We start from the raw sequence: 17,343 nt of genomic DNA on the forward strand, positions 1-17,343 counted from the left end.
AGTTTGGATATTATGGTACATCAAGGGCTACTGTTTATTTAGTAGAATTGGGGGAGAACTAGAGTTAAAAATCGGCAAGCTTCAGATGTGTTTTTTCCAGTGCTACTGGCTTGGGATGTATCAGGGGCAGATTTATCCACAGGAGGAGGAACAGCTACTCCTATTTTCACACAGATTGTACAATTTGGGGCTTGGGGCAAGATACGCGTGTCAGAGCCCAGGTTTTGCGGCACTGGCATGCCAGGGTGCATGGAGGTCCGGAATCTTTTGGTGCAGTGAGAGCAACTCCAGGGACTCTCTGACCTTGCCGTGAAGTTGGGGCAGCAGCAGGGCCAAGGAGCAGCCGGGTGCAGGTGCCGGATTCCGGTTTCCGTGGCACCAGGGCTCGGGATTTAGGGGGCAGTCGGGGTGGGATTCAGGGGGCCGCCGGGGCCCGGACTCAGCGGGCGGCGACGGCTCCGGCCTGCGCCCTTCTGCCGGGGGCGGGAGCGGGGGGAGGAGCGAGGCAGAGGGCGGCGCGTAGCCGGGCTGGAGCAGTGCGATGGCAGCGGCGGAGCGCCCTGCGCCCTCGCTCTTCACCTGACACCGCCAGAGCCCGGGGCTCGTCTCCTCGCCATGGCCGGCCATTCTCTGCTGACCGTTCCCAGGTAGGAGCCGGGCTGCCCCCGGGTGGGACCGCGGGCCCCTGGCTCTGCTCGCCGGACACCTGCCAACGCCCCTGGGGCGAGGGGCGAGCCGGCTGCGGAGGGGGAGCTCTGGCCGGCGATTTGGGGCGCAGAGCGCCCCGGGGCAGGCTCCCCTCCTGCCTGCGGACTGTGGAGCGAAGCGCTCCGGGAGCGCCGCTGTAAACGGGCTGCCAGGGGCAAGGGGACCGGGAGCAGGCTAGTGAGACAGTGAACGAGGAGAAGGAGCAGGGAGCTCGGGGCTGCCAGCTGCCCAGTTAAGTACTGCCCAACACTCAGCCCCCTCGGCTTGTGGAGCTTCCTGACCCCTACCTAGCACGAAGGGGGCTAAGCTCATAGGAACCTGCAGCCACCCTCCCTCGGGTGACTTTCTCCAGAGAGCCCAGCGGAACGGCTGGCAGGTGCTTAGTGCCTCGCAAAAACTTTTGCTGTGAAGGGTCCTAGTTAACCTTAATAATAATTAACAGCAAAGCCATGAGGGAACTCTGATTCATGGGGGATTTAAAATCTCTCCCCTCTTTGCCAGAGCAACACTGTCTCTGTAAAAATAGTGATACAGATCTTGAAAATTAACAGCTCTAAAGCAAGGATAGGGTATCAGGATGGCTTTGTAGTAGAGAAAAATCTTGCTGGGCAGTAGAGAAAGTGGGATTTCTGATAAATGAAAAGCGGGACATTAGAAAATTACATTTCATCTCATCCTAAATGTTCAGTGAGATGTAGGATTGTTTAACTAGCAGTTGTTTACTTTTAATATCTGCATCCAGCAAATTCTCTCTCTTAGAACATGATGTTCAGCTCCTTGTAATATAGTGTTGATTTCGCTTTGGCACAATATCATTTCTGTAGCAGTAGTGTAAAACTAAGTGCTATAAAAATGAAATGGCAGATCTTATCATGGCTTTCATGCTGATTAAGAAAATAACAGGTTGGGGCAAAAACAGTAAATAAAAGGTGTAGCATATAGCACTGAATATGAATTGTGCATATGAATGTGCTAAGTGTAACTATGTGAAGCAGCAGTAGTTACATTTGGGGATTTGTTTTTTAAGCTAGTAATATTCTCTCAGATTTGGAGCGATCTGCATTTATTTTACTAGTACACATCAGTCAGAAAGGCACTGCAGAAGAGAAGTATGCTTTTTTGAACAAATAATCATTTCATATATTGTGAAAACTGTTGAAGTAAAACAATGGTGTCTAGAGTTTTAAAGAGGTAGACCGGATAATGCATAATTTAGGAAGAGCAGAATATGGGTAGAAATCACTTTATGCAAAACTGTTATTAAATTGTATTTTAACACTGTACTTAGTATGTGATGGAATGTACTTTTACATTTTTCTGAATACATTTGTGTATACACAAAAATAAAATCTAGAGATCAGCAAGATAAAGGGCTTTTAAAAAAAGCTGTGAATGTGGTAGTTTTGGATTTAAGTCAAAACATTAGAAATAAAAAAACATTTAGGGGGCTTAAACACTGAACAGAAAATAAACATTACAAACCAATCCGAATAAGGTTATTGGGTTTTCAGGAAAGGAATTAAAAAAAAAAAGATATCCTAGAGGCTTTTTCATCCCTTCTCACCGGACAGCCTGTGTGTGTCAACCACACTCATTTTATAGTAATAGAGCAAAATGCAAGTACACCACTTCTTGGCTGTCTCAGTTCTATAGGTTTCAGAGTAGCAGCCTTGTTAGTTGTAGATAAGGCATTTTTGAACAGCTGATCGTGTAAATGAGAGAATTTCCTTTTTAAGAGAAAATTGATGCCAAAAGGAAAATATTAAGGGTTGTTACAACAGGCTTCTCAGAGTAATCTTCAAAATGAAGTTTACTTTTGATTCTTGACAACGGACATTGTTTACTACTAGAGATCAAGACATCTTATGTTTTAGCAGTGGATACAATGGAGTTTTTTTTTTTTGCCTCTAGTAAGGCACTCTAAAGAGAACTAAAATTAATGCTGATGTTAAGCGTGCCTGCAGTTAAAAGAGGGAAAATACATGGTGATAACTGACATGTGGAAGGTGCAGAGTTATCTCAGCTTCCAGTGGCTTTAATGGGAACACTTAGTGAATAGGTTTCAGAGTAACAGCCGTGTTAGTCTGTATTCGCAAAAAGAAAAGGAGAACTTGTGGCACCTTAGAGACTAACTAATTTATTTGAGCATAAGCTTTCGTGAGCTACAGCTCACTTCATCGGACGCATACTGTGGAAAGTGTAGAAGATCTTATTATATACACATAAAGCATGAAAAAATACCTCCTCCCACCCCACTCTCCTGCTGGTAATAGCTTATCTAAAGTGATCACTCTCCTTACAATGTGTATGATAATCAAGGCGGGCCATTTCCAGCACAAATCCAGGGTTTAATAAGAACATCGGGGGGGTGGGGGGTAGGAAAAAACAAGCGGAAATAGGCTACCTTGCATAATGACTAAGCCACTCCCAGTCTCTATTCAAGCCTAAGTTAATTGTATCCAATTTGCAAATGAGTTCCAATTCAGCAGTTTCTCGCTGGAGTCTGGATTTGAAGTTTTTTTGTTGTAAAATAGCGACTTTCATGTCTGTAATCGCGTGACCAGAGAGATTGAAGTGTTCTCCGACTGGTTTATGAATGTTATAATTCTTGACATCTGATTTGTGTCCATTTACTCTTTTACGTAGAGACTGTCCAGTTTGACCAATGTACATGGCAGAGGGGCATTGCTGGCACATGATGGCATATATCACATTGGTGGATGTGCAGGTGAATGAGCCTCTGATAGTGTGGCTGATGTTATTAGGCCCTGTGATGGTGTCCCCTGAATAGATATGTGGGCACAGTTGGCAACGGGCTTTGTTGCAAGGATAGGTTCCTGGGTTAGTGGTTCTGTTGTGTGGTATGTGGTTGCTGGTGAGTATTTGCTTCAGGTTGGGGGGCTGTCTGTAGCCAAAGACTGGCTTGTCTCCCAGGATTTGTGAGAGTGTTGGGTCATCCTTCAGGATAGGTTGTAGATCCTTAATAATGCATTGGAGGGGTTTTAGTTGGAGGCTGAAGTTGACGGCTAGTGGCGTTCTGTTATTTTCTTTGTTAGGCCTGTCCTGTAGTAGGTGACTTCTGGGAACTCTTCTGGCTCTATCAATCTGTTTCTTCACTTCTGCAGGTGGGTATTGTAGTTGTAAGAATGCTTGATAGAGATCTTGTAGGTGTCTGTCTCTGTCTGAGGGGTTGGAGCAAATGCGGTTGTATTGCAGAGCTTGGCTGTAGACGATGGATCGTTTGGTGTGGTCAGGGTGAAAGCTGGAGGCATGTAGGTAGGAATAGTGGTCAGTAGGTTTCCGGTATAGGGTGGTGTTTGTGTGACCATCGTTTATTAGCACTGTAGTGTCCAGGAAGTGGATCTCTTGTGTGGACTGGACCAGGCTGAGGTTGATGGTGGGATGGAAATTGTTGAAATCATGGTGGAATTCCTCAAGGGCTTCTTTTCCATGGGTCCAGATGATGAAGAGGTCATCAATATAGCGCAAGTAGAGTAGGGGCGTTAGGGGGTGAGAGCTGAGGAAGCGTTGTTCTAAATCAGCCATAAAAATGTTGGCATACTGTGGGGCCATGCGGGTACCCATAGCAGTGCCGATGATCTGAACGTATACATTGTCCCCAAATGTAAAATAGTTATGGGTAAGGACAAAGTCACAAAGTTCAGCCACCAGATTAGCCATGACATTATCGGGGATAGTGTTCTTGACGGCTATTACCAGCTAGGAGAGTGAGTTTGGGGGGGGGGGGTGAGAAAACCTGGATTTTTGCTGGAAATGGCCCAACTTGGTTATCATACACATTGTAAGGAGAGTGATCACTTTAGATAAGCTATTACCAGCAGGAGAGTGGGGTTGGAGGAGGTATTTTTTCATGCTTTATGTTTATATAATAAGATCTTCTACACTTTCCACAGTATGCATCGGATGAAGTGAGCTGTAGCTCACTTATGCTCAAATAAATTGGTTAGTCTCTAAGGTGCCACAAGTACTCCTTTTCTTTTTACTTAGTGAATAGTAGTTGCAAGATAAGGGCTTTTGCCTTTATTTTAGTAGAGAAGACTGAAGAAAACTTGCTCATGTGTTTCTTATAAGAAACCCCAAAAGAAGGGTGCTGCTTTGCTTGGCAACATAACATTTCCTGGCAATTATTCAGTCTCCCCTCCCCCAACCTTGTGAGTAGCATCCCTACTGCATGTTTTTAAGCCTGTGACTTGGCTGCCCTGAAGATAGCCCTTCCTCTCCTCCATGAGGATGCAGTTGCAGGATCAGATCCTAAAATACACAAGTGAACTTAAAAAAAAATCTATACGTTTTCAAATATTGACTATGGAGCTGTTTTTACAGTCTACCCTCATAACCAAAATCTGTCTTAAATTGTAAGGGATTCATTCTAATGGCCAGAAGGGACCATTAGATCAGCTACTCTGGCCTCTTGCGTATCAGAGGCCATTACATTTCACCAGTTACCCCTGTATTGAGCCTATTAACTTATGTTTAACTAAAGCATATCTTCCAGAAAGGACTCCAGTTTTGATCTGAAGACTAAGATGTAGAATCTACCACTTACTTCCCTTGGTAGGTTGTTCTAAAGGTTAGTCACCCTCACTATTTAAAAAAAAAAAAAAAAAGTTGTGCTTAATTTCCAATTTGAATTTGTCTGGCTTCAGCTTCCAACCATTGGATCTTGTTATGCCTTTCAGTACCCATTATATTCTGCCTGTGAAGGTATTTATACACCATAAACGAGTCACCTCTTGACATCTTTTTGATGAAGCAGATTGAGCTTTAAGTCTCTCATGCTAAAGAGGTTTTCTCCAGCCCTGAAATCAGTTGTGACTCTTTTCTGCACCCTCTCCAGTTTTTCCAACAACCTTTTTAAAATTTTGACATTGATATTGTAATGCTGCATACAACTCCAGTATCACCAGTCCCATATGCAGAGGTGATTTTCACCACTCTACTCCAGCTCACTACTGCCCTGTTTATACGTACAAGGAGTGCATTATTAGACCTTTTAGCTACAGCCGGCACCACCCAGGGAGCTCATGTTCATTTCCTTTTCTACTATGATCGCTAGATTTTTTTTGAGAATCACTGCTTTCCAGGATGTAGTTCCCCATTCTGTAAGCATTGTGAGCACCCCTTGTTCCTAGAGGTATGACCTTGCATTTGGTTATATTAAAACTCATTGTTTGAATGGGCCCCCCCCATCTTACCAAGTGATCAAAATTGCTTTGTATGGCTGCCTTGTCATTATTTTGCCAAGTTTGTGTCATCCACAAATTTTATATTTACTATCAGGTAATTGATATAAGTGTTGATTAGTATTGGCTTTAGTACTGATCCTTTGGAGCCCTACTAGAAACACCCCCATTCAAAGAGGATTCCACATTAATAACTACTTGAAAACAGTTAGCCACTTCTTAAACCATTTAATGTGTGCTTTGATACTGTACGGTTCTAGCATTTTCAATCAGAACATCATTTGGTACTAAGTCAAAGACCTTACAAAAGTTTAAGTATATTACACCAATGCAGTTATTGTTATTAACCAAAAAGTCAAAATCATAATAATAAAATCATGTTGCCAAACATTAAAGAATGAAGGGGTATGAGATTTAAATTATACTCCTAACAGCTATTCCATTATTTTACCCAATGTTGAGATCAAGCTAGTAACTCTGTGGTTATCTGGGTCATCTCACCTTACCTATCTCAGAACACAACAAACAGTCTTCCAGAATTTCCCCAGTATTCCAAGATTTAATAAATATGAACATCACTATGCCAGCGATCTCCTACACCAGCTCTTTTTGAATTCTTGGATGTGCCTTATCCAGGGCTGCTGATTTAAAAATGCTTATCCCTGGTAGATACTGTTTAACATCATCCTTGTTTACTACTAGACTGGAAGGTACTTCATCATCCTAACGTGACACAAGTCTTTCATCTTGTTTCTTTCCAAATACAGAACAGAAATATGTTGAACACTAGGTCTTTTCTGTATCATTAACAGTTTTACCATCTCCATCTACTATTGGGCCTATACTGTGATAGAATCTCTTTTGTTCCCAACATGGGGGGGAATTCCTTAATTCCTCCCACCCCATAAGGTCTTTAGATTCTCTTATCAATTTCTCATTTCATTTCTAATTTAGATTGCTTACTGTCAGTTTCATTCCCCCCACCCCACCCCACCCCACCCCTTGCAGGTTGCTTCCTCCCCTCCACCCCCACTTACTGCCTTCATTTCACCACTGAACCTGGATGGGCTTTTAGCCAGATTTGTTCTCTTGCTTGATTATGGAATCATGGCTTTTTGGTCATCTAATAAACTCTTCTTAAAGGGATTCTAATTTTCATCCCCCTGTTTCTATCTAATGATTGAAAAAGAATAAAGATTCATCCTTTTAAATGCTTGATAAAACTTCATTTAGATTCAGGAGTTAAGAAATATACTTTAAAAAGAGAAAAACCACACACACACCTTGTGGTAAAGTCATTTAGAACCAGCTGCTGTAGTTCTTAAGCAAGCAAATTCCCAGCTGGTGAAATTCACTACTGTGCAGAGAGACAGCACAAGACCTGTGTATGCTTAAGCTGTCCCACAAGTCTTCAAAATAGGGGTTAAGTAAAGCTTGGGTGTGCCCAAGCCCACTCATTTACACTGGCTAGTAGGGGACTATTCCAACAGTTTTTGTTTAGAGTTATTTTCTACTAGTTTTTATTTATTTAAAAACTTGCAGGACAGTTGAGATCATTGAACTGAGCACACTTTATACTGCATGTACTTGGATGACCACATATCCATGGAGAACAGAAGCACTTAGGTTATAACATGCATCTGTCACAAGGGTGTTGTGGGGATTAGTTAGCTAGTGGGTTCAATCCTTTAACTGCTTCATCAGGGAAATTCTCCATGCAGAGAGTCAGCACAGGGCCTGTGTGCTCCACTTAAGTCTGGAAAATGCAAGTGTAACTGTGCTGGCCCTCTACAGAAGCATGACTTTCACCCCATTCATGGGACTCCCATTGAACTCAAAGAATGTTCCAGGCATTGAGCAGACCCAGAATGTGCACATGCTTTGAAGATGCACTTTTTGAAATTTTTAGTCATAATTATGACTTTAAATGTAAGCCAGCTTCTTTGTTTCATTGGTAGTGTAAAAATAATCTTCATAGGTTATGTACAGAGTAGTTGCACAGAAGATCAGAGGGAAATTTTATATTAGAAGAGACTAAACAGTTCTGCAGTGTATTCAGAATGGTCTTAATCTCTTTCAATTTTACATGGTCTGTGCTATTTCAGTTTCTAGTGGAAAGACATCAGATTAGTGGGGAAATGGTCTAACATGCCTAAAAATCAGCTTGTACATACACCGACAGTTTTATGCTACTATTGTCTTGTAGATGTGCCACCCTCTTAGTGCTAATGTAAGAAAGTTAATTGTACTATCGGTGTTGTTTACCTCTTCTGAATAAATTGTTCTAATGTTTATTAAAGGAAAAGACTGCTCTGCTAGTAACATCTGGATAGAAAGCTTGCAATCTGAAAAGAACTCTGAAATGCAACACAGCCCTCCCCCAGCCCATAAAAAGTGGTATCTTAGATTATCAGGAACTACAAAATTGTAACAATGTATTTGTTAAAGGAGTTAGATTAAAAGGTCATGTAGTCTTTACCTCACATTATATACTGTGGTAATTATGAGCTTTTACACACACAAACACACACACACACACACACACTAACTATAAATCAAGTGAAATTCAATGCAGTGTTGTTCATTTGTTTTCAAAAGCAAGTACCATGTTTGAACTATGCCAGCAGTTTGTGTGAAATTTCAATCTACTTGATGTGAAATTGATTAGCATTTTAGAGTAGTACAGCCATGGTTACAGAAATTAATCAAGCCATCCAGTGTGTTATGGGTTGTTAAATGTTAAACAATACTAAGGCATGGGTTTGCATTCTATCAGCAGCTTGTTTTGGTTTAAAGTAATGGAGATGGAGTCTACATATTATGTAGTCTAAAGATATTTATATTTGTAACTGAATAAAATGGCTGCTTTTCACTCTTGGGAGACATGACCTGTGAGCATCTTAGGATAGGGTGCTTAAAATACAGTATATTTTACATAGGGACTAATTGTAATCTGTACAAGAGTTTGACTATTAAAAAAAAAACAACTTTAAAAAATACATTCTTCTAATGACAAAGAGGCCAGATTCCAATACCCTCCCCCACTGAGTGCCAAGTTAGTCCACAGCTAAAGTCCCACTGAAGTTGGGGGGGTCAGGGAGTGAGGGTTATTCATGGAGTAAGGTAGTACTGGTTGTGAATAAGGATATTGGGATCTGGCGTGAGGAGGACCTTGATAACGGAGGCATTTCTCTCCCTCCCCCGTTCCATTTCATCTAGCTAAAAATTCAAAAAAGAAAGGAAGAAATGTGTTAGTCATTAAGGTCACATCTACATAGCATTTTGAGCCCACCAGAGCGAGCCTCCCAGGCTGGTGGCTAGACTTCTGCTAGCGGGGGCTCATGCTCGTGCTCTGACAATAGCTGTTTACACAAAACTTTGAAGTTGTGACTTAGGCTGGAGATCACCCACAGGCTTCACAGCCCAGGCTGCAACTTCAAAGCACTCGCTACACAGCTAATGTTAGAGCACTAGCACCAGCCCCACTAACCCAAGTCAGTCAACTCAGGCTGGGATGCCTGCTCCCAGGGGCTCCCAAATACTGCACAGAAACCCTAAAAAGGCTGTCAAAATGTTTCAGGCTGATACTCACTATTTGGTATATTAACAGGGCATTGCACAGGTAAGCAGTGAATTATAGTCAGGAGTTCTTGTTATTACTTGGCAATTGAAGAGTGCAATGGGACTACTTGTGTAAGTACCACAGAACAGAAGGAAGAAAGAAAAATTGGGCTCTAGGTTCTGACCCTGTAATTTTTGTGCAGACAAAACTCCCACTTGATTTCCCCATAACCTCTTACTACCTAAGAATTCTGGTTGACATTCGTCTTTTATATATACACAATTTCTCCCTTAGAATATAATAGTGTTCTTTTAATTCACTGAGTAGCTGAGTCATTCCTCTAAGGTATGAGAGCGATCCTTTGCCCAGCAATCAGCCTGAATAGCCAGGCTGGGCTCAGGTATGAGGGGTGACAAAAAGGGCAAATACCCACCAACCAAGCACAAAAAACAGTTTCACAGCTGCTCCATGAAATATACTGCAGCCTAGTGGCTGGAATAACTCTGCAGTTATCAGAACAAGCTCATGCTCTGGCATGAGGAGAGAAAGTGAGGATCTTTAGCTCACCCTTCACCTTGAGCTGCTCCCATTTCATGCTGTGCATACTACCCAGAAAGTTCACTTTCAGCTGGGTTCCATGAAGTAGAGCTCCATGCACACCTCTCATTATGCCACAGAAACGACTTGTTTCTACTGCTACTGGGCCTTTGAGGAGACACTGAATTTTACCCAAAATCTTTATTATGAAAGTCAGGATCTCAGTGATCTGACTATGTACTGTTGGGTTTAGTGATCTGTACAGTTAGGAACAGTGAATTTTAGTGTTTTTAGGAGAGAAACAGAGGATTGCTCTTACCAATGGTTTGTTGGCCCAGTTCCCTACTGCCTCCTGCCCTCTGTAGTCTTGTATATCTGTGCAAAATGAATGTAAGTCACCATCAAATCAGGCTGCTAGTGTTTTCACGCCAACTTTGCTCTGGTATGAAACAAACAGCAAGGCAATAGAGGATCAGTCATTAGAAAAAAAGGAGCCCTGATACAAGCAAAGCACTAGAGAAGGAAAGCCAGGATTGTTGGGCTCTTGCTCTGGATACGTGTGGTCTGGTGTAAACGAAGCTAAGATGATCACATGGCTGAATGATACTATGCTACCAAAGGGATTAATAATACTGAGCTGCCCTAACAGGGGGAATAAAAGTTTTTCAGAAGTGATTTTAGAGCCTTGTTTGCTTTAGAAAGCACCACAGATTTTGATCAATGAATAGTTAACTTCATATTGTCAACAATGAAAATGATTGAATTCGTGTTTCTCTGGGATATCGGAAGGGAAATAGAGCTTCATTCCTACAGAGGAACTGAAAGTACCAGTGTCATGTAAATTTTTAAGAGAGATTTTCTATGAGCAAGTGATGACAGAATATAGTCTTTAGCGTCAAAATGATCACAGATTGTTCCTATACAATTTAGCTAATAGCTTAGTATAGTTTAGGAGCAGATCTGCATGTGGTCATAGAAGCAGTCTCATTACAGCAGTTGGAACTTCTGAATGTAAATTAGATGCAAACGCTCAATTTAGACCATTTTACTTTATCATTCCCTTAGATCTGAAATCATATCAGCTCACGTCAGTTCGTAATCAAATACTATGGAAGGCATCCATCTACTGCTTGAGAGTCAGGTTGTCCTTCCTTAGGGCCAAATGTGCTGTTACCTGTTCAGTGGGAATTGCACCCATGGAATTTGGCTTTTTGTGGAATCAAGATTAGTGGCTATTGCTTAATTAAGTGTAACACAAACAAAATCTTACAGATAATCTTCCACCAGCCTTAGATTTGTAACAGAGTTAGATTCAGTGTGTGTTGGTTGCTGTATGTGCTCAACTTTTAAGGTTGTACCTGATCAGAATAGGTGGTTTTATTTACCATAAGTAACTTGACTTACTGTCTCTTTCCCCCCCTCAAATAGCATCTTCTGTTAAGGATTTGGATCTCTCACCAGTTTTATATTTGTGAGATTCCATTTACTTCAGTAAAGTTATTGCTGACTTTATGCCACTGTAAGAGAAAGGTGATCAAGCCTTGTGTACAGAAATTGGAATGTGTTATCAGTAACTTAATTGATGTAAAATTATTAGTGTATAGGATATTATCTTACCATATACATGCCCTAAAGTTGATTCCAGTGTAACTGGATATAGTGACTGGAGTAGAATTAAAGTGGTTTGCAATTTCAATCACGGTGAACCTCTCTACAGAGGTTACTGTCATTCTGTGACAATGAAGACTTCACTATAAGTGTACTGTGTAAATCAGCTTTTAAAATTTGAAAGCTAGTAAAATTGTGTGTTAAAACCATAGTCAATTCAGGCACTATTTCTGATAACTTAAGAGTCAAAAACATATTTTCTGTCTTTTAATAAAGGGACCAAGATCCAGAACTGGATGGAACAAAGAATAAATTTAGCAGATAACATTTTCTAGAAGAGTGGTTTTCAAACTGCGGGTCACATTGAATGTAAGGCACTGAGTCACGGCGGCTCTGGTCAGCACCACTAACCAGGCTGTAAAAAATCCCGGCGGTGGTGCTGCGTGGCTAAGGCAGACTAGTCCCTACCTGTTCTGACACTGTGCTGCACCCCAGAAGCAGCCAACAGCAGGTCTGGCTCCTAGGCACGGGGGGCTCTGCGTGCTGCCCCCGCGCCAAGCACTAGCTTGAGCTGGGGGGGGGCGGGGGGGGGTTGGGGCAGTGCCTGCAGGCGAGAGACACATGGAGCTGCTTGTGTACCTCCACCTGGGAGCCAGACCTGCTGCTGGCCACTTCTGCGGAGGACACAGCTTGGTCTGCGCTGCCAGGACAGGCAAAAAGCCTGCCTTAGCACCCCCACTGTGCTGCTGCCTGGGAGCCGCCTGGGGTAAGCCCGTGCCCCAATCCCCTGCCCCAGACCCCCCACCAAACCTGGAGTCCCTTCCTGCACCCCAAACCCGTCAACAATTTTCTTCAACTGGGTTGCTAGAAAAGAAGTTTGAAAACCACTGGTCTAGAACAGCCTTCTGTCCCACTGATAAATCACATTGATGCTCTGAGTGTAGCAAATTGCATTACATTATACAGAGAATTTATCAAAACAGGAACTGTGTCAACTTCCATTTTTAATATCAATCGAGTAGATTTGCTATGCAGGAGATCAGCATTAGGTCTTGTAATTAGATAGGAAGTTCAACCAATTGTTTTGTGAAGATTTAAGTGAATTGCCAAAACCAACCCACATAGTGACCTGTGATATAGAGAACTGAATGCTACCGAAGGTTATGAATGAAGTCTCAATAAGCTTGTGAGAGATGTTTTCACACTTAATTTTGCATTGGATAGTACTTATTTCTGGAAAGGAGGGGAAAAAAAGCTTGCTTAAAATCCAGCAGAATTAAAGCCTGATAGAATTCTAAACAACTGGTCATCCGAATTTGTTTTAGTAGCGTGCACCAATCTATGTCAGGAGAAGCCTGCTGATAAAGAGATCTTGGCACCCCAAGTATAAATTGTTGTAGGGATATAAGCCTAGACTATACATTGCAGGGAGATTGGGGTGGGGGAGGGGGAAGAGAGAAGACATGGTTGGGCCAGATCCTGAAGTCCGTATGCATCCATAATACAACAGGAATCTTGCTGACTCCAGATTCATTGAAGTCAAGCCGGGAGGGATTTTGGATGTTCAGCAACTCCAGGAGCAGGCCCAGACGTGTCAGCTACTATTAGCAGTCTAACTGAGGTCAGTGACAGATTGTTCCAGGCACTGTGCAAAGAAGGAAGCACTCTGAAGAGCCTAAAGTCTGCAAAGGCAAGAGAATGGGGAATTAGCTAGATGCATTATGGTTTTAAGTTGCCCCTCAGAATAGACCACTTCAAAAGTGTTAACAAAAAAGGGTTTATAATATGTGCCATTTACCATACGCTATGCCATGCCAGCCAGACACATTCAGGGGCATAAGATTTGATCAGTATTTAAGATGTCTGGGATAATGGGGAGGGACAGGTCAACAAATTATTACCAGGCATTGCTGTTTCATCTGCCTTTTTGTAGCTCTAGTAGCAGTATTAATAGAGTTTCATTTAGGATTTCTGTAAGCAACCTTTGCTCATCATTACATGATTATTTTCGATTCTACATTTTCCATATTTGCTTTTCTATGGTTATTTTATTTAATATTGAGCACAGATCCGCATTTTATATCAATTCCATGCTGTGTGTGAGGTTTTACTATATGAAGGAGGATTTAGGCCCCGATCCTGCAAACATTTGTGCATGTGCTTAACTTTAAGTGTGTGGGTAACCCCACTGATTTCAATTAAACTACTCATGTGAGTACAGTTAAACATGTAACTAAGTGTTTGCAGGATCAGGTCTTACATTTATAATAGAAGTCTGCATAGTCCATCCCTGGCACCATGCCCCCCTATTTTTAACTCTTCCCATCTCTCAGCGACAGCACTGGTGTTTTGTGAAGCCCACGGTTAGACAGGAAAGCTTAAAACAAAGTCACTTCCTGGTAGTGATTGCTCAAGCACTTATTGAATCTGGTCTCCCTTCAACCAGTTTTACACTGGTATAACCCCATTAGGCTCTTGACAGCTGCTTCTGATTTATATCAGAATCAGGCCCTATGTATGTAAACATGGTTATCCTTATTTTAGGAATCATCACCAAATAAAAGATATGAGATTTCCAAGGATACAGCATGTTTTTCAGTGTAACGTGCAGTTAAGTGGGGGTGTTCTCCAGTAATTTTTTTTTTAAATCCTGTTTACAAATAAGGTTGAACATCATTAATGCCCACAATAAAGGCTTCCTGATTTTGAATAGAATTATTGCATTTGAAGAAGTGATGGCATGTGAGATCTGAAAATAAAGCAGGTGCTTAGTGAACTTTGCTTTTTTTTTTTTAAGTGCATAAAACTAGCACTATATCTTTTACTCATTTACTTTATAGATCATATCAGCCTCCAGACCAGATTGAGGGGAGGTGGTCAGCACCCTCAATTCCCAGTGAAATCAATAGAAGTGGAGGGAGCTGCATAGCTTTTGAAGGCCCTTAGCACTGTACAGGTTCAGACCTAGATATTGTCCCATTACATTATGCATGGGTCCCACCTCCATAACCAAAAAACCCACACATTTGTTCAAGGTATTTATAGATTATCTGTTTGACTAGCCATCTGTGCTCTGATTGAAGTACACACGTCAAGACTGATCAAAACGAGTTGTGTTAGAATAGTAATTTCAACAGCATCTAATCTAAAGCTGTCACTGTACAGTGACTATATTGACCCTTTTACATGCAAAGTTAAATTTTAAAACAGGGTACAAAATTCAGCAGATACCAGCAGCATTGGAAGGACAGCAGGAATAGTCTGTTTGTTAAGTTCTGGTTCAGAAAAGATTGATTAAGTGAGGTAGGGCCTTACTTCCTTGGATGGTTGACAGCTGTGACTATCTACCCCTAAACTATGTTCCCGCCATTGAACAGACAGCTACAGGAACTTGAAAATTCCATGTAACTGTTTTTAACTATCCCAGGGATGTTAAAAGCTTTTTACAACTGACAAGTGATTCTTAAATACTGTTTATTGGGATTTTTTGCAAAGCTTAAAGTCTTTAAAAAGGCATTTATTTAATTACTCCTCTTTGTATACGTCGATACTAACATGTTTTAGATAATTTTGATAGTTCGCAACCTTTTGTCAGAGAGATAAAGCTTAAATGAAGCTCTGAGCACAAGATACCATAGTGTGTGGGTTCATTTAAAAAAAACAAAACACATAGATGGGGCCATTATGCATATTGAATGTAGTAGTAGCAATGGGATAGTAAAGGGTGAATGATTGCTCTTGATGATACATTTTGGCTGACTGATGGCAACAGCTCATTTATTCCTCTCTTGGTAGCCCCCATGGGGTACTATTCTCTTCTTGTACATTGCACTTTTATAATGAAACCCAGTAATTTAAGTATGAATATTCTAAAGTTGCAAATAAGCCACTGGCACAAAGCCAGTGGTCTCTGTTGCGATGTTACATTGTGGAGCTGCACCCTCCCACTGGAGGCAAAAGGAAATATTGCATCTCAGAGCTCCTAGGCATACCATGGGAATGCACCCACTGATGCATCTCTTCAGGTGTGTAGCATACACTCATTTGCATGTCCATCCAACTCCTTTGGAGTTTCTGCAAAGTGTCTGCAAAAACACTAGCACGCAGTCTCTGTCCTTAGGAGGATAAAAGAACAAAGACTATGGTCAGCCCCTGCTCTAGGGGTATAAAGTGGCTTAAATCCTTCTCTTGGGTACCTGTGCAGGGTCTAGTCACAGTCTGACCCAAAGAAAATAAAATTAGAATTACTACTAAAAGGATGCTGAAAAACTAAGAAGTGATGTATTATCACAGGAGGCCAAAGGAACTCAGGTCTCTCTGGGTATGTCTGCACTGCAATTAAAAGCCCATGGCTGGCCCATGTCAGCTGATTTGGGCTAACAGGCTGTTTAATTGTGGCGTAGATGTTCAGGTGTGGCTAGTGCCCAGCTCTAGGACCCTGCGAGGTAGTTTCCTTTATTCCCAAAATTTCCTATATTTATTAATGCAATAACTAATTTTTGGGAGGGGCTAAAACCCTCAGTTGTCTACACCCAGGAACATGAGATCTCTGAGAAACACTTAGATGCTGCAAAGGCAGGTTGGCAGTTTAGTAGCTGGCAGTCTTCCCTCTGAATCACTGCTGGCAAATAAATAAGTAAATAAATAAAAACAGTTCTGGGTTAGGGAGGATTGTGCTACTGTAAATGCCATCTTTTACCTGAGACGGGAAACTGAGGTGATAGAATCATAGAAATGACGACTTCTAGAGGTCCCTTCCAGTCCTACAAGTCTAGCCCCTTACGCTGTGGCAGGATCAAGTAAACTTGGACCATCCCTGACAGGTGTTTCTCCAACCTGTTTTTTAAAAACCTCTAGTGATGCAAATACCCCAGCCTCCCTTAGAAGCCTATTAATAAGGCTAACGACCCTTATCATTAGAAGGTTCTTCCTAAAATCTAGGCCATTACTTCTTATCCTATCTTCAGTGGACATGGAAGACAACTGTCCTCTTTATAACAGCACTTAACATAATTGAAGACTGTTATCAGGTCCACCCATCAGTCTTCTTTCCTCAAGATGAAACATGCCCAGTTTTTTTTAAAAAAAATGTTTTCTCCTAGGTCAAGGTAGTGGAGTTCTCTACTCACCCCTGGGGCATCTCCTTGTGGCTGTACCTGGGAAATAGTTCCACCCTGACACCCCCTTCTGTTGCCCATTCATTCTGTAGCCCCCTTCTTATGCTCCTGGAGTTGTAGTTCTTCCTCTTTGTTAGTTAGGATGCTCCTTCTTTGTACTTAGCCCTCTAGCCAGGTTACTATAGTTTTCCCCTTCCGGGGTATAAATCACATCACTGGACTAGTTTACCAGATATTCTGGTAGTCCCCCAGTTTAAAGCTATGCTCCTCTACTATGCCAGTGGCTAGTAGAGGAACCATTCCTTCTGAGCCAGGATCCCAGGTCTTCTACTCATCCTCTGGATCTTCCCTATGGTTTCTCTAAGCCTAGAGAGTAACTACAGGTTTTTATGCTACAAGCCCCTTCTTTTCTCGCTTCCTGGCTTTATACAAGCCCCCACCTATTCCAGCCCAGATGAGCTCCATCTTCAATTAGGGCTTGACAGTGAAGCCTAAATCTACCATGTGCACTCTACCAGGTTAATTATCCCCTTCTGAGCCACTTTAACCCTTTCAGGGGTGATGTGGGGTGAACACCCCATTACAGTCAGGTTTTCTAAATGTTTTG

The 17,343-nt window shown here is 42.0% G+C and overlaps 1 protein-coding gene across 5 annotated transcripts in view; it reads left to right on the plus strand.

Moving 5' to 3' along the window:
* Positions 1 to 508: 508 nt before the first annotated feature.
* Positions 509 to 17,343, plus strand: part of LOC102946981 (SPHK1 interactor, AKAP domain containing) — a 100,686-nt gene continuing 83,851 nt past the window's right edge. For 2 of the 5 annotated variants that reach the window (XM_027817364.3, XM_043522296.1), the window contains exon 1: positions 509 to 647. In XM_027817364.3, the coding sequence (XP_027673165.2) occupies positions 616 to 647 (32 nt within the window). In that variant the 5' untranslated portion in view covers positions 509 to 615. The remainder of the gene's footprint in view (positions 648 to 17,343) is intronic. The other 3 variants (XM_037908229.2, XM_043522295.1, XM_043522294.1) reach the window with 2 other exon arrangements.

The sequence above is a fragment of the Chelonia mydas genome, chromosome 9 (genome assembly GCF_015237465.2).
Source record: "Chelonia mydas isolate rCheMyd1 chromosome 9, rCheMyd1.pri.v2, whole genome shotgun sequence".
Classification (NCBI taxonomy): domain Eukaryota; kingdom Metazoa; phylum Chordata; order Testudines; family Cheloniidae; genus Chelonia; species Chelonia mydas.